This window comes from Opisthorchis viverrini, assembly GCF_000715545.1.
Source record: "Opisthorchis viverrini unplaced genomic scaffold opera_v5_24, whole genome shotgun sequence".
Taxonomy (NCBI): domain Eukaryota; kingdom Metazoa; phylum Platyhelminthes; class Trematoda; order Opisthorchiida; family Opisthorchiidae; genus Opisthorchis; species Opisthorchis viverrini.
In genome coordinates this window covers 1706122-1727237 of record NW_008751680.1, presented here as the reverse complement: position 1 = coordinate 1727237, position 21116 = coordinate 1706122, and the positions used below count along the sequence as shown (strand labels likewise).

General features: G+C 43.9%; 2 protein-coding genes across 2 annotated transcripts in view; both read left to right on the top strand.

Moving 5' to 3' along the window:
• Positions 1–2318: 2318 nt before the first annotated feature.
• T265_02098 (hypothetical protein) lies at positions 2319–16246 on the top strand (the record flags this gene model as incomplete). The annotated part of the gene is made up of 8 exons (XM_009166257.1): positions 2319–2523; positions 5419–5589; positions 7675–7772; positions 10399–10713; positions 10849–11112; positions 12430–12611; positions 14688–14863; positions 16176–16246. The coding sequence occupies 8 exons, from the start codon at positions 2319–2321 to the stop codon at positions 16244–16246; spliced, it is 1482 nt and encodes a 493-aa protein (XP_009164521.1).
• Positions 16247–16786: 540 nt separating this feature from the next.
• Positions 16787–21116, top strand: part of T265_02097 (hypothetical protein) — a gene marked incomplete at both ends in the record, with an annotated part of 59774 nt that continues 55444 nt past the window's right edge. The window contains 4 exons of the mRNA XM_009166256.1: positions 16787–16883; positions 17998–18486; positions 19647–19773; positions 20080–20473. Coding sequence (XP_009164520.1) covers positions 16787–16883; positions 17998–18486; positions 19647–19773; positions 20080–20473 — 1107 coding nt within the window. The remainder of the gene's footprint in view (positions 16884–17997; positions 18487–19646; positions 19774–20079; positions 20474–21116) is intronic.

Genomic DNA, 21116 nt, shown 5'->3' with positions numbered 1-21116 from the left:
GGTAGGTAATGATTTCATTTGCGCACTGCTTCGACAATTGCACACGCTTCTTTCTCAATAACGGAGTAATGTTTTTCGCTGGTAGACAATATATGTGAAAAGAATGAGACCGGTCTACCATCTTGGTACCATCTTTGGTGGGATGGACCAAGTGGTTAGAGCGCGAATTTACTGACCGGAAGGTCTGTGGTTCGAACCCGACCTCTGCCTCTCGACTTCCCCTGCCTAGGCTTGGGCAACCTGACAGTATCCCATCCCTCGTGCCTCATTCGTGTGGCATGGCAGCTAGGCACCGAAATAATGCTACAGCTGGACGACCATCTTGGTTGAGTGTAGTGGGAACTGCAGTATCAGATGCATCGTTTTCGAACATCAGATGTATTATCGGATCGACAGTGACCACCCCTGCATCCATCAACTCTCTTTTGAGAATTTTAAAAGCTTTTGCAGGAGGCTCAGGAACTGGGAACGTTGCATAGTGGGTGATTGGGTAGATTTTGTCAGTTAAATGGCTTGTCCCACGAGAACAGTACGCGAACAAGCCAAATACACGTTGTTGAGACTTCATGTTCTTCAGAACTGATAGCTCTGAAACGTTATGGGTCTGTTTGATTATGCCTCCCATAATTTCATAGCCAGGGAGTCTGAGTTCAGTGGTGGAAGTTGTGCTTTTATCGTGATCTATCTGGAGGGTGTACCTTTGTGATAGGACGAGAAACTGTTGGAGATTTCGGTCTTGTTCTTCTAGATCTTTCCACAAGTGGTGACAGGAAAGAACAGAGTAAATATACAACAGAAGATTCTAGCATGGCATTGCGGAATATTCTGCGATAACCATATAAATAGGATTGTACTAATCCTCCTTTGTTTCAATGAAGGACTATCTCAAGCTACCGTACCTTTTGATATACCATAGAATCCAGGGACCCACATAGAAGTTCCACCGTCGTCAGCAAGACACCACGCGGATCCATGCAACACTACCTTCTTGCTGTAAATTAGCCGGGCTTACGAGCACTGTCTCTGTGGAATAAAAATAGGGAGAGGAACAAAAATGAGGTCAAGTAGATCTGTTGTGGTACCTACTGATGTATCAATCAAACTTGGCAGGTACACCGGAATCGAGAGCACAAGCGACCTTGAGGAAGTCTTACTAGAAACAACTGAAGCGGTCCGTGAAACGGATTCAAATGAACCAGAACCTAAAAAGAGCGAATTGTCCAACGAGATATCAATCAATGGCTGAAATGGAGAGAACAAATTTTCAGTGCGCAATAGAAATAGCAAAATGGATTTGGCTATACTTTACATCTGTGTGCGTCCCTTGGAATCCCGGTTCCCTGTGTCTCATTGTTTCTTCGTTGTTGGTGTTTTTCAACCAGCAATGTGACATTTATTTTCATTTGTAACATTCGATGGCGCTGGACCTGCAGTGTATAAAAAATTTTGGGGAAGTATCCGAGAGCTGGGCAAGTTTTATGATACGGTGATTGTAATAACACTTATTCTCTGGTTTCTTTCAGCTCCACCTCGTAACGAAGTAATGACCTTCACGTCGGAATCCGCGTGAGTACTAGGAGTAGTTCAGTGTGCTGGTAAATCTGTCCATTTATTAAGGAATTCGGTGTTACGTCACTTTTTGTTAGTGTATTTTCCCGAATAATCCATAATCTTGGGTGATACCAACGCTTGTGGGTTTGCTAGCTGCTCAATTAAATTCGCCCTTACTCCGGTCAACTTTCAAGACGAAGAAAATAAGCACTTGAACTTGATGGCTGCAGAGAGGTTTTCAGCCGTCTTGTAAGGAATGTTGGATCAAGAGAATTACTTCGAATGTCGTTCAAACTGAAACATGTTACGGCCTCTGTGCAGCCTGATAGCCCTCAGTCGAAGATTGGCACAGACGAAAGATCCGTCGAGCCTCCTCTTTGCACTTAGATGATGTGCAAGTGAGTATACGTACAGTTTGGTGTACGAAATAAGGTCGATGAAAACCCAGGGAAAACGCTTACCTAATGAGTCCCAGTACGGACGAAAGGTGGTATTACGAAAGGGTTCCAACAACTCTGTAAGTAATGTTTGGTCTAGAAGAAGAATAAAGCTGTTCTGGTTGAGAACGCATTTATTGTCAATTCATTCTTTTTGGTGTGGGGGTTTTTCAGAGCAAATTAGTAACCGTTAGAAGTTTGGTATAAGTGGTGTGATTACTCGTTCTGTTTTCCATACAAATTGGTCAGTGACCTTGTGCGTCCTAGGACGTACTGCATTCCGCGTTACCCGTGTGGTTTATAATATGAATACCAAGTTTTGTAATGTAAATGTATGGTTTCTTTCATCCCAGCTTCGATGCGCATCATGCAGTCAAATACGTCTATTGTGTTTTGGATGAAGTTTCTAGCGGTTTGGACAATCTTGGAGACACTCCCGACGCCGGGTTATTGTCCTTACTCTCACGGATCGAAAGCGCGTTCACCTATCGTCACTATCATATTACTCAGGGTCTGTCACCGAAACTACTGCACGGTACGGCTCGTTTCATTCATTCCTGTCGAGGTTATTTTATTCACTTGGTCCTTATGTCTAGACGCAGCTAGCTTGATAGTACCGAGTTGTATAGTCGCTTTGCACCGAAACGGTATCACAGCGAAACGGCTATTTTTTGGATAGTCGTACGTTTTGTTTTATACGGGCGATGTCTGTGCTCACATCATCCAGTAGCACCTTAGCGACACCTTTGTGGCACAACTCATCATCGGCTACAAACCTCACGGGTAATGGTGTTGCGGTACAGTGAGTCGTAATTTTGATGCAACCCTTATACGAGAGGGTACTTCCCTTCGGTTCCGATTTTTCGCCGATGAATCCTTTCTAAACATAACAGACCACACTAGAGGACGATTGACCTCGAACCATCCCATGAAAGACTGAGTAAAGTAACCATAAATTTGAAGATGTAGTGATTTAAGATGTAGTAGGTCGCCTCTGACGAAGAAAACAACCGCCGCATTCAGATTGTTCTAGGGAATCAAGTTAAAAGGTGAAAAATTGGAGCTGGATGGATGAAGTTCAGAAGTGACTAAGAAATGAAGTTACTTACTGGATAAACGTATTCCCTTTGGGGTAGAAGTATCCATTCCATGATTTCTCTCGCTTCGGTGGGTCTTCTTTCTAAAGGCTTCTCCCACTTATCAAAACATTTTATGAATAAACTGAAGGACAGCAAAACTCCGCTATAACGAACCTTTCGTTGAATATTTTGGTCCTGGTGACCGCAGTTCAAACTGCATGAAGAGAATACAACGCCGGTTTGGCGTTGTATTGTACCACAAATTTATGTTACGATGGATTGTTTCAGGACCACACTAGACCAGTTTATGTAACCCTCCAACTGAATTATTCGCGATCTACGGAGGAAACTGTAGATTTTTTATGGCGGCACAGCTGTTACATTCTGGAGTGGAAAAAAACTTTCAAGCTCTCATCCCATTATGCCTTCCATGCATTGCGCGGCGCCAAACCTTGTGTAGATTTGTAGTCGGCAGGATGCAGCCCTGTTAATTAATATGCAGTCCTGTACGTACTTCACGGAAAGCTGTGAATGGTGTGGCTAGGTTGATTATGTACTAGGAAGCAATCGCATCAGTCACCCGTTCAACTCGTCCACTCTCAGTCAAAAGCACAACCGAACATATGCCATTCTGAATTAGGACGACCCAAACACCTAACAGGATTCGCTGTTCACCCTCTTTTTCCTGATTGTTGTGTCATAGTCATAGTTTTTCCCACCTAAACTCTTCCAATATTGGCTCCCGCAAGCCTCAGGGTTATCTGGGACAAACTTGTTGGTGATTCCGCCGTTTGCTCGGTTCGATTCAATACAAACGCAAGTATCAGTTACGAGTGGCTTTTGTGAACTGGTCAGAAATCATTTCATCTCTCCTCTCCTTGGAAGGAAATCTCTCCACTGCAAACGAATCTCACAAGAAGTAGACTATAGTCGTGATGCACGGAATCCATGTATCAATCAACAACATGCACCATCGTTCAAGGTATTACAAAGGGCATACAAAAATTACCAGGGACTCTAACTTGACGTAGGCCCTCTTGATGGTTAATTGAGGTCTAAAAAGCTGCTAGTTCAACCCGCGTCATGTCTTCTGTAAACAGCGAGTTAAGTCGCTTTTATTGCGTCTTGTGGTAGTCTGTTTCAAGAGCTAATAACCCGAAGGGTGAAGGATCACATCCGAATACCATAATTGGATTCATCGTTTTCCAGTCTCTTCCCATATCCTCTTATCTCTTGGCTGTCTCTATGTTCAGGTATATTCCGTTCAAGTTTGGTGTATGCTCTAGCTAGCAAAGTGTATCAGCATGTACCAAGTGAAACATGAGGTAATCTAGTGCAGCGCATTCATTTGAAGCACCATTTTGAAGTACTATAAACGAGAGAGATTCAGCTGGATTCAGTTGAGTTTCCCATCGAAACTAAACAGACGTGCAATTGAGAGCATCCGTCGAACATTCGAATGTTCTTTTCGTTGTGAAACTAATAGTTTCCCTAGTTAAGTTCTTTCGATTCGGTGCGCTGCATCAGCTTGATGCTTTCCTTGAAGATAATGACTCTGATTTCTGTTCTCTATAACACTACAGTTGATCTGATAAAATCCTCTCATGATTTTACATACGTCCAATTAAAGTTAGGCTGCTCTTTTAGTCAAAGGAGAGACCTGATTATATTGATTTAGCATCTGTCGCTTGATGGGTATGCAAAGTTGTATGGTAAGTTCACCGTGTTGTCACTGTAAAAATCCCCGAACTGTTTGTAGAGGGAAATGACAAAAAACAACCACCCTAGAAAGGCGTATTCCGTGAGTTTGACGCAACTTGATGGCTGTCACATTCAAATTCATGAATATGACGTTGATGGTTAATTATAGGAGAGGGGAGACGGTATAGTTAGTGTGGCGTGGGGACGTAGGTTTTGGTACCAGGTAGATGGTCACTTGACATTCTCCATAACAGGAATCTGACTGTAGCAGCTAAGATCGGTCCGTGTAGTTGGCTGCCACTAGGGGGAGGGAGCACTGCCGGGAAAATTGATAACACGGTTGCGCTAGTTGGCTGTCGACCAGGTCACGTTCGATCTGTTCTTCAAGCTTGGTAGTTGGTTTGCGAACCGTTCGTTACCCTACTAGGAGATATGGAGTAGACCTAGGGGTAATAACCACCGCGCACTGCACACCACAGCTGGTGTTTAAACGTTTCAAGCAAATTGGCAGGCTTAGGGAACAGCCCAACTGTCACCTGATCAACAGATACTTCCTAGGTTTACGATATTTTCATGGAGCACATATTCTTTATTCCTCCTTCATTGAGCTGTTTTTGCTATTATTGTTATCAATACCTGTTTCACTGTAGACTTCAGTGCATGGTGTCTCCATCGACTGCTGTTGATCGCGTGTCGTCCTAATTTCGTTTATCACTTGAATATCGTGGGCAACGCAATGAGAAAACTACTTGTACTTCTCGAAAGGCACTGTGTGGACACATTCGTTTCGCACTCGTCCCTTTTGCTTCGCATTCTCAAAAGTGAGTTTATTGCGCTTTGGAGATTTTGTTTGTGAATCTGGATCTACTATGGTACCTTTCCTACAAAGGGAAGCCGCAATGACGTCCCCCGTCGGTAAGGATATGTTAAAACTCCGGAATGTGAGGAAACGCCAAAGTGACGGTTTCTTGTATGTCCCAAAGATCAACGGTACTCAGTTCAGTGGTCGCGGGACGTGGTTGGATTTGCCCGAAATCGAAGTAATTATAGTGCAAAACTGGGAGCGATTTGGAGTAAATATAAATAAACTATCCGAAGAAAGGATATCTTGATTTCTCTGGTTGGAGGGATGGGTGAAGCACATAACAGCCTTTCTCCAGGAGAGGCTTCGCATCAAATCGTGGCTAATAGGGACTGCCATTACGAACTTTCTACCAATGCCTCGATAATTACTGTATAAACTCGTTGGATTCACTCTATATCACGTTTGTGTGTATAACAATTTCCAGCTATTAGTTCAGCCATATCACTTGAGATCTTTTTAGATTCCGTTTCAGATGGACTCTAGTTTCGGTGAAGTTAACTTATGTGAAACTTGAAATATTGTTCTGCTCTCTTTGGGACCTGACAGAACCGAATGTTTGTAGACTCAAGAACGTTCTCATGCCTTGTGCGGTCAATTGAATCAGTCCACTCAATATCAGTCGCTGTCCGTCTACCCCGACTTTTTAATATACAGGGAAGAACTTCAATGTTTCTATCAAACTGACACATTTCTCGTCCATGGATGAAATGGCACAGGTCATGTTCGAAGGAATACTTCATACAATGGGTAGCAACAGATCTTAAGCTGAGGCTGATCGCACGTTTGCCCGTCAGTTGTGATCCTAGCGATGGGATAGAGCCTTTTCTTGCCAACTATCAAAAGATGCTTAATACTTGTGTTATGGTAGACTTGGATGCACCACCATCCGTAGTCGCTTAATGGGCAGTTTTAACACTGTATCACTTTGAGCACAACTGTCTAATCAGGCTGATCAATCGCGTGATTGATTTAGTCGAAGAATTCATTCAACCGATACAGGTACGTTTTTCGAGACAAGGTATATCGGCATAAATCAAAGTTGAAGTCTCGACTTGGGTAGCTAGTGTATTCACTCTACAGGACCCACCTGTGACGAGGCTCCAATCTCTGATACTGTCGTCTGTTGAGGGACCGGTTGCTGTATCATTGTTCTAAAGGTTCGTTTGTCTTGAGCCTGAGAGATTTACGAATTTAAATTATTTGGCGAGAGCTTCATCAGACTGATACACTACTGTGTGAATAGTTGTCTGTCTACGTTTTTACTAACTTCCAATTTTTGATTCTTATTCATGGTTTACTTATGGTAACGAAGACCCTGCGGGCGGCGCATCACTTCACCCAGACAATCAACGTCACTGTAACCGAAAAGAAGCCGATCACATGTTGGCCTAAAGAGGGGTGGAGCTTCCTAAACGATTAAAAAACAATCTGGGAACAAATTAGGGAAGGGGAGACTTCATATTCTGTCTGTTATCAGACGTTCAACGCTTTTATGTCTAGTCAACCCAAACTTTTCTTAGGCAGTTCAGCCATCTCTATGACCGGAATATAAGAACTTAAGGTTATCCGTGTATAATTCAGATAGCATATGCAAACGAATGGTGAGAAACCTACTCCGAAACTTCATCGCGATGGGATGTGAACATTTGAACTCATCTGACCTTATCACTTTCGGCTCATGTAGAGCTCATCACCACATGTTGATTAATAGTCGCGCCAACTCATTACATGTTTATTCTGCAATTTCAGCCATTTTGCTTGCTCTGGATCAGTTCGATGAATCCGAACAAGATGCCTTTGAACTCGTCCTTGACACTTTCAGCTTTGTCGAATCAAAAATATCTGTGTCCAGCCACACGACGGTACACAAGCAGGCGTGACTTGACCTATTCCTCTTTGTAGAACGATGGCCTGCTCTTACGATGTGAAGCAATTCGTTCGGTTGATCTGAACGGATCGTATCATTTGACCACTGTCTTGTGGTTTGTCTTACTTTTGTTATTTTAAATCCATCCTTTTTACAGCCATGCCATATCCTCAGTCCTTCCTGGTTTTCAAACATATTCCCCGGATTTGGTTGTGGATGCTTTTCATCTGTTTGATGTGACGATCGAACTTTGCGATATACCGAGCAAACAGGTAGGTACCTGTGTTACCTCTGCTAACAATGAAGTCAGTCACCGTCCCAAAGGTTGTATCATACTTGTCACACTTTTCGTTTACATGTATGCGTGTTGACAAATTTGCGAGTAGCTTTCAAATGGATGTATCGTAGCGCTGTTTGTTTTCGTTTTCTAAGTAAAGAAGCTGATACAGTTCGCTGTTCACAAGGATAATCTTTTTGTGTCGTCTGAATCTTACGGTATTCCTCTTCGGTAGCGCACTGTCTGAGATAGTACTCCCCTGGCAGATGGAACATCCAATACCTCCAATCCCCTCCAACCCCCCACCTTTTGAAGCATCTTTCAGTGATACTAGCCGTTGCCTCCGGACGTAGCCATCCACTCTGATTTCTCATAACGTCGGTGCGTGGAACGCCTTAATGTCCGGCGTCCAACTAGTCACTGACGAAAACCTGCGATAAGCTGCGATTGTTGACGGATGAGGTGCACGAGCTTCCAAGCCTCGGGGCGCGTTTGCTAGTTTGAGGCACCTATGGCGCTAAAACGGTATATCCTTGAATCCTAAGGGACGTGTGCGCATCAGGTTATAGTACGGGCTGTTTTGTTGTATGGTTGTGAGACGTGGTCTCCGCGAGCAGCGGAACTGAGACGTCTTCAAGTCTTCGACACCCGTCATCTCAACCATAGCTTGTGCATAGTGGTGGCAACAAATCCTCTAGATAATTAGAAAGCGAGTGTTCGGTTGTGCAACGGGGACTTCCATTGAAGACTGTGTCCAACCACAGAAGCTACCTTGGTTAGGCCGTGTATCGCGCACGCCGAACCATCATTTACTGAAGACGGTGCCGCTTTCTCTGCTCACTTCAGAGCGGTGCAAGGAGACAGGTGGTCCACCTAGCAGAGGGGTATGAAAGAGATTACGAAAAGTCTGGGTGCTGTCGGTGCAGCTCACCTTCCAGAGTGGGGTTCGCGCGATCTCCCCTGTGCCCGGTTGGAGACTCTTCAAGATATGTTGCTGCTGCTGCTGATGATGATGATAACGATGATAAGACGGTTTGCAGTAGCGGTAGCTATAAATGCTATGGCTGCTACACAACAGTAAGTGCCCATTTCAGTGGGAGTAACCTTAGTTAGGTTACTGGGTGCTGGTGATTCCCTCCAAGTGAGACCAAAAGGAATAGTCGTCCAGCTTGTTGAGAGAAGTAACCCTCCTTAGGGGTCTACTCACGAAACAGTTGGGTACGATGAATTCTAATGTAGACTGGGATGTTGGGATTTCTCCAGGGGAGTCCTTTCTGGGAGATTATTTTACCAATTGTTCTCTGGATTATGGGTATTCTGCGTGCCTCAGTATTTGCCACCACTCCGCAGGGTCTAAAGCAATATATGATAAGCTTTTCCCGTCGCTTTTACTAATGACTTAGTCCACTGCGTGAGCTTTAGTGGATTTCAGACTGGAAATGAGCTGATCAGATTTATGGACGCGAACCCCCCAGTTTACAACTGTTCATCCAAACTGACCATCCTTGGTGATTTTTAATGAAGAGTTCATCCTGTAAGTAGAGCCAATCTGTGCTGAAAAACTGGAAAGCACTGTACGGCTGTCTCACTCTTATTGGGAGTAATTAGCGGTGCGCACCCCACGGAAATCCTACGACGTATCCCACCATCCTACAACCACCTCAGAATAAGAATGAAATTCTACCGAGGAATGGAACTTCCATCTTAAGTGCCGATCAACCCGTGACCAAGTGATATGACTTCCGTGATTGAAGGATGAGTGGCGCTATATCATGTCTAACTGAGAGATAATCAGCCTTATCAGCAGTTCGCTGTCGAACGGTTAAGTTCTCAAGCTACTGGGAGCGAGTTCACGGGTTCAGGACTGAGTTTCGTGAGATGTGCCTTGTGGATGATTCCCACAATTACGTGACGAAATGTTTATTAAAAATGTCCTTAAAACAGCCAACTGCAGTTAAGAGTCTGGTCGTGACACTGCTCTACTACCAATCTCTGCATAATGTTGTCAATTTCAATGTTCTATGTTGAGTAAACGAAATGAGTCTCATCCTGCTCGGCCGGAATATCAAACAACACGTGGTTTCCCACTTCAAACTCACTGATTTCTGTTCCTGTAAATGCTAGGGGGAGAGCCAGCATCCAAGTAAACCACCAGAATCGGGTTTGTTTGAAGGATGTGGATGCGACTGTGTCCGACAGCTGGTATGCTTGTCTTGATAAAATACGGTGTCCAAATTAGATGGTGTATGACTTTGATATTTGAATTGACCAACATACAACAGTCTTGTGATCTTGTTATACGAAATTGGTATTGGCTTCGTAGCTGGGTGGAACCAGTCTGGAGAGCAAGATAGATGCATGTTTGGCTTCAAGTGAAAAAGTAGCCAAGGACTATCATGGTTTTCGTAAAGTTGTTCTGTTGTGCCGGTTAGCTTGGTTACTTTGCTAGAGCTTAGTCATGTGTAACGTGGTTTGGTTTGATTGAAAGCTGTTTAGATTCGGAGGTCATTCGGGTTCCATTTACCAGATCTATTTCAACACTCGAATATTTGCAAAATATTGATCGCAGATTCCACATGTATTCTTTACTGATGAGAGGCTTAACGTACTCTTGTTCCTAGAGAGCTTATGAAGCCATTCTACAGTCTACTGCGTGGTTCCAGAGTCTTCAGTTTTCATCTGATATGGTCACCTCCATTGCAAACAACTTCGCAGATGCGACGGCCCTTTTGCTCCGGTTTCTAAACGACTGGCATACAGGATGTCTTGGATTACCTCCGGGTGAAGTACCACCAGATGAAATTGCTTCCATTGAACAGTTGGTTGCTCGGGGACTGGGTTGGCTTGCTGACAAGGAGCAACGAAGTTCGGCTAATTCTGAACTACCTACTAGCTCATTGGACTTGTCCGTGTGGTACAATACTGACTTGAAGCAGGTGAGAGCTACCAGTATGTGGGTAAATCTGGCGTGGAACATGACGTTTTTTAGTGCTTTCCAATAGAGAAGTTATGCATCTGCCAGGCTCACTTTTCGTCTATTTATTATAACATGCATGACTTTTTCTCGCTAGGTTTGTGAACACTTACTGGAGGCAACCTGGGTCATTAGAACGGAGCATAGTGCCTTGCACTATGCATTGCTCCATTATTCAACCGTCCTAAATCGGCCGACAAATGAACATTCTGCAAAACCGAAACAATCACCCCCGCCATTATCCGCTCGGTCCTTGGCTTCCCAATGTTTACTGCCTTTCAGTTGGGCCAACTTAGTCCTGGAGAGGCCACCAACTTTGAATCCAGAATTTATTTTCAATCTGGAGAATCTGGAGTGCAAAGTAAGTGTGATTATTTACCAAAACCTAGGTACGAGTTGATGCGTAGAAGTAATGATCGGTGTCTAGCTGCCACCCGAAGGAAGCACTAGGACTGAGATTCTGACAAGTTTCTCAAGCCTAGACAGAAGCAGTCGATACTTCAGGTTTAGGTTCAAACTGTGGACCTTTCGGGGAGTAAGTTCTTGCCCTATCTTCTGGGCTTTCTCGAGGTGCGTAGTTTAGATGGTCTTAGCTACGAGAGATAACACTTTCGAACTAGACATCCATGGTTCACGTCGGTGTGTAAATGTCAACTAATTCTTGTATTTCTTTTGGTTACGTTCCCTGGCATTTCCATCCGATGCTTTGTTGCGACGTGCTTTTATGTAATGAAGGGATTTTGAGGCTTCTCAGACTTTACCGCAGAAAGCTACGAACGTAGCTAAAAGGCTGATAAAATGGTTTATGATTCTCCCCTTGCCTTTCCGTCAAGTTCTTTACTTGTCAGTTCATCACCTGCCTGTTTGCTGTCAGGTGAAGTCCTTTGCTGTGGGTACTGGGAGACATACCATGTTTCGAGGTGAGTCGCCTCTCAATGTATGACAAATATTCATTTGGTTTATCAGGCAAACAAGGTTTTTTCTCGTTCTTCCCCAGGTCCAACCTTCTTACTGTTAAGACCAGTACGCTATACAGCAACTTTCTGTGAATCCACTAGATAGCTCAGCGATCAAGGCGCGAACTTATTGATAGGAAGGCTTGTGGTTCGAAACCAATCTCCGCATCCCGACTGCTCCTGTCTGGGCTTGGGCAATCTAGCACTATCTCATGGGATCCGTGCACCGAATGGGTGTCACACCCAAATGCCTTTTTATTACTAACCATTGGTGTTATCGCTTGAGTGACCCAAAATGTGCAAGAATTTGAACATTAGTGGGGTGCATGCTTCTGCCTAATTAGAATTGATCGCGGAAAACATGGATTGCCTTATGACTGCTCATGGGACCATTTGAATTTTAACCACTAAACCGTCAGTTGCCCAAAGGAACTGAGTAGACCTTGGTCGAATGGTAGCCTTGCCACAAGGAAAACCTATGGTAATATTTGGACGGATTATTTGAGAATCAGTGGACACCACTACTTGTCAGCCACCTGTGCCTCAAGGGTGATTTTCCAAAGTTTTTTGGGTTACATGCTACTTAATCGTCCTTTGGTCTCGTTTGTAACGAGGTTGAAGACAATTCTGTTTTGTCCCTCGACCTTGCAGCAACTGCTGATAAGTGTTGATGCACTTTAAATGGGGCGCCTTATGTGTCTTTCTCTCCCTACCACTCCTAGATTGAATCTCACTTGAGTTCAAGGCTGTGCGGTTCGGACCTATTCGATTGGCAAGAATTTTTCACGGCGTTAGTACTTCCATCATCAACGGCACCATTGTCGTTCACAACCCGCCGCGATGCATGGTTCCGTCTCAGTCGTTTATGGGGTGGGTTATGTAGCAGTTTGAAGTCGCTGACAAAGTAAGTACCAAACCTAGTCGAAACTTACGTTAAGTCAAGATAAATACATCTTCCTGGAACGTATCCATCCAACAAGCAAATGTGTTGCCCCAGTCCCGATTTTATTGCATTACAGGAGAGCCTTAGTTTCATACCCTGAATGGCAATCAGCGTCACCCCTCCCGAAGAGAGACCACTCACATTGAACCTCCCTGTCAGTCGGGACGTCTTGTAAAATTCTCTGTCCTCCTTCAGGGACAACCGAAGCGCCCCTTACGTTATCGTACCCTCGTTATATGTAGGCTTACTCTACACATTCTATATACATAGTCTTTATGCTCTGCACTCCACCAAGATATACCATTCTGATGCACTCAAATCGAGTCTTAGTGTCTGCTTCAAGGTCGGTCCGAAATGAAGCCATAAGGAAGCAAGGACCGAAATGCTTTACTTTTCTGTTACCAAAACCGAAAGCAGGCAATGAGACGTATTCGAGTAAAACCTGACCATTGCTTGTCGTGTCTTCACTTGTCTTGAATGGAGAACCCTTGATCACGATCTCTTTATGAGTCAAGTGAACTGAGGTCGAATTCACAGGTGGATATACTAGTCCCCCCCAAAAGGGGAGATTGCCCTTCAGCTGATGCCGTTTCACTCTCGGCTCATGGTATTTGGCTTGGAATTGGTAACTTCTGAGAGAACACCTTCCCAACAAAGGTCACCGTAGATGTCACTGAGAAGCAACCTACCTCCAACAAAATTGGTATTGTAGGTCTCCCTACATAAAGCTTTCAAGCAAACACATGACTACCTGTGGTATACACAAGTTTTGTTCAACATTGTTGAGGTTTTCAAGCGTGACTTTCAGCAGCCTTAGTTACTACAGGAATTCTTCGAACATAGACCCCTCCAAAAGGAGGTTACTGTCCCGAAGGGATGCACTTTCTTTCCCCATTATCTATGAGTGTGTGGTCAAACCACAGTCCGTTTTGCTAGTTTACATGAATGTGGATTCCTGATATTATGGATACCTACAAAAAATCAAACCTCATATGGGAAACACAACAAAGTTCGACGTTCGGCTACCTAACACGTTCGTTCATCGCGCAAGTTCTGAATTTCCGTGTGGGCCACTAGTTCTCAAACTTTCTAGTTCAACACCATCACCCTTAATTTTTGTATATATTATAAATATATGATACTATATAATGTGTAACCTATAGTCATATCATGTACAATGCATACAACGTGTATGATACATTCGCTATTTCATGCGAAGTTGTAAATATATCTAAATATAAAATATAAGCATTAGGATGGAGACTGTTAGAAAGCGAATTGAATTGTTAGACTAATGCGCTCAAGAGGCACCCCTCTGAATAAAGGCTATTCCTTTGAAGACTACGTAATATCACTCCCCGTAAGGCACTTTTTAGTGTGCGATCCTTGCAAAGAAAGACGGTCCTCTTGGGAATTTCACTACCTCAACCTGATATATCTCGCATACCACATAAATTGGTTGCTACCAGTTGCCCAGAACGGGTACAAATGCCTACTTCTCACACGAGCACACACTGCTGACGTCGTACTTCTTTTATTTGGTGATACCCAGTTTAATGACCCCAGAATATAAGGATTTGGAAATTCAAACGTTTTCAAATGCCAAGACAAAGCCTACTATATGTCGTCAGCGTTAACGGGATCCTGTGAAATCATAAAGGTCTTACCAAGGCCCATCTGACATAAATAAACTAAAAGTAACCCAGGATGTGTTTGTATACAGGAAGACCATTCATGACCTATGTTTTCTCGTAACCATCCCTGTTTGATCTTTGCAATCTATAGATCCATTGTGGTAAGCGCACATGCAGGCCCACGTAACGACCGTTGTTTTTAAGAGGTGTATGCATGGCAACTGAAATCAACATATTGATACTTAGTGGTATTAGCTTATGAATAACACACACATGCGGCAACCCCATAACAAACTATTCGCTACCCTACGCTTGCGATCCTCACATTAATTTGTTAAATGACCAAATTTGTTCGTGTTTTTCAAGTTGCTTCTCGCCCCTCATCTCTTCGTTAATCTTGCAGCCTACACGAAATTTTGCTATCAAAAACTGTGCAGGCGTTGAAGCACACAGTGCTGTTGCTACCAAGCCCTGGTGCACTATTCTCTGGTGGCGATTCCGAGAGTTGTCGGATCGAAGATTTGATTGAAACCTACGCTGGTTTGCGGTTTGTCACGAATTGCTTGAGGGCTGTTCAAGGTACGTAATTAATGAAAACAACTGTACTCCCTGTGGCTTTACCGTTATTGTGGTCAAAATTAGCTACTTTACAACAGCTCAGAGGTTTATTAGCATGATAAATGATTCAAACCAACCTTAATTTTCCAACGGTTTCTACATAGACCTAGGGGTTTGGCTGCAGATTGGTCTATATGTTCCAAGCGGTGGTAGTGCACTAAAAGTTTTCCTTTCTTCTTAACCTCTGTAAAACAGTCATTGATGAAGCGAATTAAGAATTTTCCACGTTGTTGACAATTTGTGGCAACATTACTCTGTGATTTTCCAGTATTGTCAAACGAAAATGTCCTGGATGAGACGCTTCTCATGGCACTCGTCAATTGGGTAACCGAGTTCAATGTGGAGGCTTGTGTGAGTTCCGAATTTCAAATTCTCTGGTTTTTGGTGTATCTTCGTGCAGTTTTCGCTATTATTTTGCTTTAAGACACCAACATTCCACGGTGATTTCACGAACGTGATGCTTGAAAAAGCTTAGTAAAGACGTATTTTCGCGTTCTTTCTTCGGACGCATTCACCTGGTATTAAAACGTTTGCTCAACACTAACAAGGGTTTTGCTCCCGGTGAACAATGCTGTTTTTTCCTTGTTAATCTGTTTTGAGCTTCAGCGCTGAGCGGTCCCTAGTTGTGAGGCATGCTTATTGTGATTGGACTGAATCTTACCGTAATCGGAATATAACTACTCAGTCCAGGAGTACCATGATGTTCGCAAATAGCTGGAGCCCTCTGGCGATTTCCCGTGGTTCGAATCATATCGGAGCATGAAGATAAGAAGGCTTACCTAGCCGGTTGAAAATTAGAGAAACACTGTTCAGCGGGTTGATTTCTTGTTGGAATTTATCTATACTACTCCTGTAAGCGCGGATTCCCATTCAGACGACCACTGACCAATTACCGGTTCCCCATAAAGCATGTCTGTTCATCTATTGTGAACTTGCATCACTCATGAGTATGGCTATCAAGGTTAACACTACCGCTGGTGAAGCACAATGGAATGGGCTGTAACATAACAGTTTTGAATCCTTTCAGATTGCTGGTCGAGGATTTTTCAACATGACAAGATATCCGTGTTTGCCTTGACAATAAGCGGACGTGCAACCCGTCCAGATCCTGTTACTAACAGATCCATCAAAACCTGTATGTGACACGACTGCAAAGCCAGCCAACACTTGTAAGGACCTCATGCGGTGATACGTATCAGAACACTGTTAACACACCTGGTTAGTTGTTACAAAGTTGCAAAATTGTTGCAACGTTACATTTCGGAACGTGCAGTCTCTGAACATACGCCTTATGCTTCAAGGAGAATCATTGGAGATTTTGGAGAATTACACATTTCTCGGTAGTTATCGCTGACGGAAATGTCTCATGAAGACTGCAATAATCTCAAAGGCTCGAATCAAGTTTGCTAATCTGCGTCACTTGGGGCGTCAAAGAGGCATATCAGTGAGTGTTAAAAGTCGCGTGTATCAGACTACACAGTAAAGGGCTGTGTTGTTGTGTAACTCCGAGTCGTTTTCTCTGTGGACAGATGATGTGAGTTGTCTTCCAGCTTTTGGCCACCAATGCCACAGAAGCGTTGCTGGTCTTGGATGGCGCCAACGGATTGGTAACGGAGTGATTAGAAAGCGGGTATTCGATTATGCAGCAGGTAATTCAATCGCGGTAAACATCCAGCACCATCAACTTCGTTTGCTTGGACACGTGGTACGCATGCCAAAACACCGTCTTCCGAGACGAGTTTGGTTCCCCATGCTTCCTTAAGAATGATGCAAACCGCGAGGTGGACAAAGTATGGCTTGACACAAGAGCGTGAAAGGGACTACGAAGAGTTTTGGTGTTTTTGGTGCTGTGCGCCTTCCAGAATGACGCAATGACTCCGAACTATGCTTGGCTGGAGACACTGTAAGAAATGGCGGCTGGTGGATGTCAGTGGCGTTCGTGCTGTCATTTTCCTTCCGGATTGTCCGATTGAGCGCTTGTGTAGGTACCTCAGAATGTTTGCGATAGGCAAGCTCTAGACCTCCTCTCTCACCCACTCTTTTACTTTCTTCATTCTAAGGCTTCAAATGCAATCAGATAAACTTTATGGTTGTATGGCAGTGAAGCATCAGTGTCACCACTGCCGTTGTTGTCTCTGATGACGATGATGATAATGATGATGGTGACGGTGACCGTCTTGGACAGCAAGTGAAAGAACCTCATGATAAAACTGAGGAACTCCGTTCTCAAACCCGGAAGTATGGGGCAGCAACACACGAACAACGAAGGGAATTTAGTGGTGAATTTAAAGTGGTCCCTACTAGCACATTGACTTTCTGGCTTGATCGCATTCCAGATGTCAACATACTTTTTGAATGCCAACGGAACTGGCTTCCAAATAAATTGTGGTTGTACGGCAGCAAAGCATAGTTGTGGAACACTGGTTTCGCGCTGTTTGGATGACGATCGTGATACTTCAATGACAAAATTCAGTTACCAATATCTAGGCACGTTCAAAAATGAATGTCACGGAGAACACAGGAATAGAGAAACTGACTGTTCTGTTTGTTCAAGGAAAATTCGCGCGTGTACCATTCCATGTTTTCATGTGGCTGGTCGGCCGTGCGCTGGATTCACACCCCACTCACCCTGTTGGTGGGAGGTTCACATCACGTGATCTCCTATTGACTGGCTCCTCAAGCTTCCTCAAGAGAGACTCATGGGGCTTGTGAAGTTTAACGCTCTAGCAGGTTGTCCGTTTTTTAATTAGTGAAGAGACTTGAGGTTTCGAATCTATCTTTCATTATGCAGGTCACATCACTTTGTACTAAGAAGTCAAGAGGCACTGTACGTCTGTTTCATGCTTGTTCTTAATTGTCACAAGTTTACAGCTTATTATCCCGAGGAAATTTGATTCTGTAACCGGTACTTATATAGTTGTACATATATGGGCAAGTTTTCTGTTTATTTACACTTCCTATCACCTTAAATGTTAAAACTAGGCATATTGCTGCCTGTTCTCTCCGGACTGTTTTGATTTTCGCTTCGTGCGCTTTTGATTTCATTTTTCAGTCTCACTTCAGGAACTCATCTGCAGCAGCTTTCTGCAGTTTAGGTGGACCGGCTTTGAAGTTGGTCTGCTCACTTATTGCATGGTCATGCCACACGAACACCCTTCCAGTGGACGAGTTAACCAAATTGTTTTTACCATTCACCTCTCTCCACTCCAACTCCGGTGCTCATATTCTATTTTGGATGCACCCTATACTTCTGGGTTTGGAATCCGATAGACAGAATGACTATTGCCTGAGGATAGCCTGCGAATTTATGCGTGAACTTTTGAGGAATTTGCGTGGAGTGGCACTACCGAAGCACACAGCCCAACTGCTGTCCCATTTATCGGCAAAAATTGTTTGCTGCTTGGCTGTTTGTTCTGGGTCACCCTCAGTGTACTGCGAGCATAATCGGTGTACCGGAGGTAGTTCACACCTGACTATGAAAGATCCAAGCGCCTTGGCAATTCCTTCCTGTTACAGTTTGGCCGAACAAATCGAGTTGATCGATCTTATGCTAGAAGAGCGCAACGTAGAAGGTGCTTCCGAGGGTGAGTCTGTTAGATGTTTGACTAACTGTTCATTTCAGTTATTTGTTTTGTCGTAGTCGCATTGCTATCCAAACTGATTAAAGGCCCGTTTGACATAAGTGATTCATGTTAACAGCCTAATGTAGCTTGGTCTTTTTGGCATGGCATAGTCAAGGGCAGGTGCCGAAAATCGGGTAGCTGTCGTGAAGTCTGAAAAGTTAGGTCCAAGACAATAACAGCGGGGAATTCCCGCACTCAGTTTCAACCGCGAAATGTGACTATTACAAGCGCCTACCTCAGGATTTGTCATATTTCGTCAAAAACAACAGTGCTTTGGTGAAACCAATTACTCTGCAAGAGTAGACTGGTTCCCTGGGGATCGATGCAAATAATGTTCACGGCGTCATTTACGCATAGTTGCGGCACAGGTCCCGCAATTCACAAAATTCCATGGCTGCTCCTGATACTTGGTGCGTCGTTTGACAACGCCCAGTTCTACCAAGACGTTGTTTTCATCCTTCTGACCGTTGTAGGGTAAAGTGTCTTTTCCGCCTAGCTCTCCAGTGTTGTCTTTTCTCATGTAGACGGCAATCTAGGGTTCTTCATTCCATAAAGGGTTGTAGTTACTACTACGTGAAAACAGTCACCTGGAGCTAGAACTGACGTTTGCTTACTGGGCTGGGATCAGCGACCAGTGGGCTGCGCCGTCGGTGCAGAACAAACTCTTCAGGTGTAGATGCTACTCCTTAGTTATTTCGTTATCTTTGATATCAGTAGTACATCCTTTGGTAACGTATATGCAAAAGTGAGAACTGTTTCTTCCATCGAAATAAGGTCAGAATGCTTAACATTTGCATCCTTTTGAGTTCGTTCAGTTTATATACCGACAGATACCCTTATTAAGTTCTCGACTCCTTAGGACTTTAGTAACGAACACTTGACCAAGTGTTGTTTCGTTTGAACCTGCCTGTGGCTTCTGAGTTACTATTTGTTGGGCTTAAACAGCATAGTGGTATATCAGTCCTCCTGCTTCTTCTGGGTTTCAAGAAACTTGTGCACTACGAGGGTGCTGTGATGGGCCGGTTTTCATCTTTGTTACACCCTTACCGGTTTCAAGGTATTCCATACGTCCGATATTCGTTTTGTAATCTCTTGTTCCTATAATGTTATTTGTGTTTCAGCTGTGGTTGACCTGGTGACCCACTTGAGCTACCATATGCGTTGGGATCTGGTCGATGCTGTTCACGTGCATTCGCTTCTGACACTGGTTCACTCGAATCTTCCACACTTCACACCTGCTATCGTTGGGTGCGTTGGTTCACTTAATCTGTTCAAAATCTTTTGAGTAGCTCACAAATAGATTCCTTGTTTTTTTATATGAAGATTTCACGCTTGTGCATACGTTGAGGTTTGAACTATGTACAACGATTCACTGTCGCTTTGATCTCACTGGGCTTATCCCAATGTACTGCGGTGGTACGGTGACGAGAATTGTAGTTATTGTTGAAAATACCGATTTGCCTACTTTGAACGTGGACAGTTTCTGTCCTTACTTGTTTCTCTTCACTTTCCCGGAATCTCATAAATTACCTGTGAACTTTACTTTTCCGTTAGGAAAATATTTTTCAACATCACAAGTCAGCTTTCCAAAGCTGACTTAACTGCGTGGCTCGGGGTTCATAACAGTGTGATGCCTGTGTTATCGGCGGTTGCTCGTCAGGGTCCTTCCTCTGCACTCACGCATGTTGGGATAGACGAATATCGGATTATGCAGTATGGAGCGTTTGCACTGTGTTTAGCCAAGCACTATACTCGCATTTTGGCTGTACAACCGAATCCAGCCATTCTTTGCGAGCTGACTGAACGCAGGACATCGAATGAAGGTTGCCCATCGACAGTGTCGTCCAACTCGCTTGTGGAGGCGTTGGTGAACGTGTTGGCGGCATTGTGTCGCCTAGGATTGGTGCACCAGTACACACATGCTTTGTATGGAGCGGTATATTTTCATGTAAGTATGGGAATAATTTATGGTTGTCTAAGCGTTTTCTTGTTCTGCTTAAGCGCAGGTTCGACTGACGTTTGTGCAGTGATCTCCGTCAAGAGTACACCTCCAATTTCAGCTTCCTTCCATCTCCCAAAGGAAAAAAATTCACAGAGGGACATGTACTTTGGCCTTTCCGGGAGATTCTTTTCTTTTAGGGAAAATCGGAAACTAGGTTGTGACTGATGGCGAATACTGCTGTGGTTCGAGATGACTACTTCTCTTCGACGACCGCCTTTGGGAGAGTAGGGTATATAGAGTGGGGAATACTGTGTGATGAACGGATGCCGTAGATTGAATAGAACTATCTACCCAATGTTTTCGTTGACAGTGCTCACTGCAAAATTCAACATGCCGTTCGCAGTTTTTGCCTTCTGCTTCGTACGTTGTGCGTCCCATCCTAATTACGGTAACCTAGGGTAACCTTAGGTAACCTTTTCCCATTTGCGTAATTTCCGTGTACCTCTCATTCGCATAGTCTCGGTTCATGCGCTTGGACACAACCGGTGTTTTAAGTGATAATCACATGATGCGAATTTTGGAATTATTTATTTCTGGCGACCAATTTTGCTACCTAGTTTTTTGTAGGGTCATGCGTAATGGCTGAGAC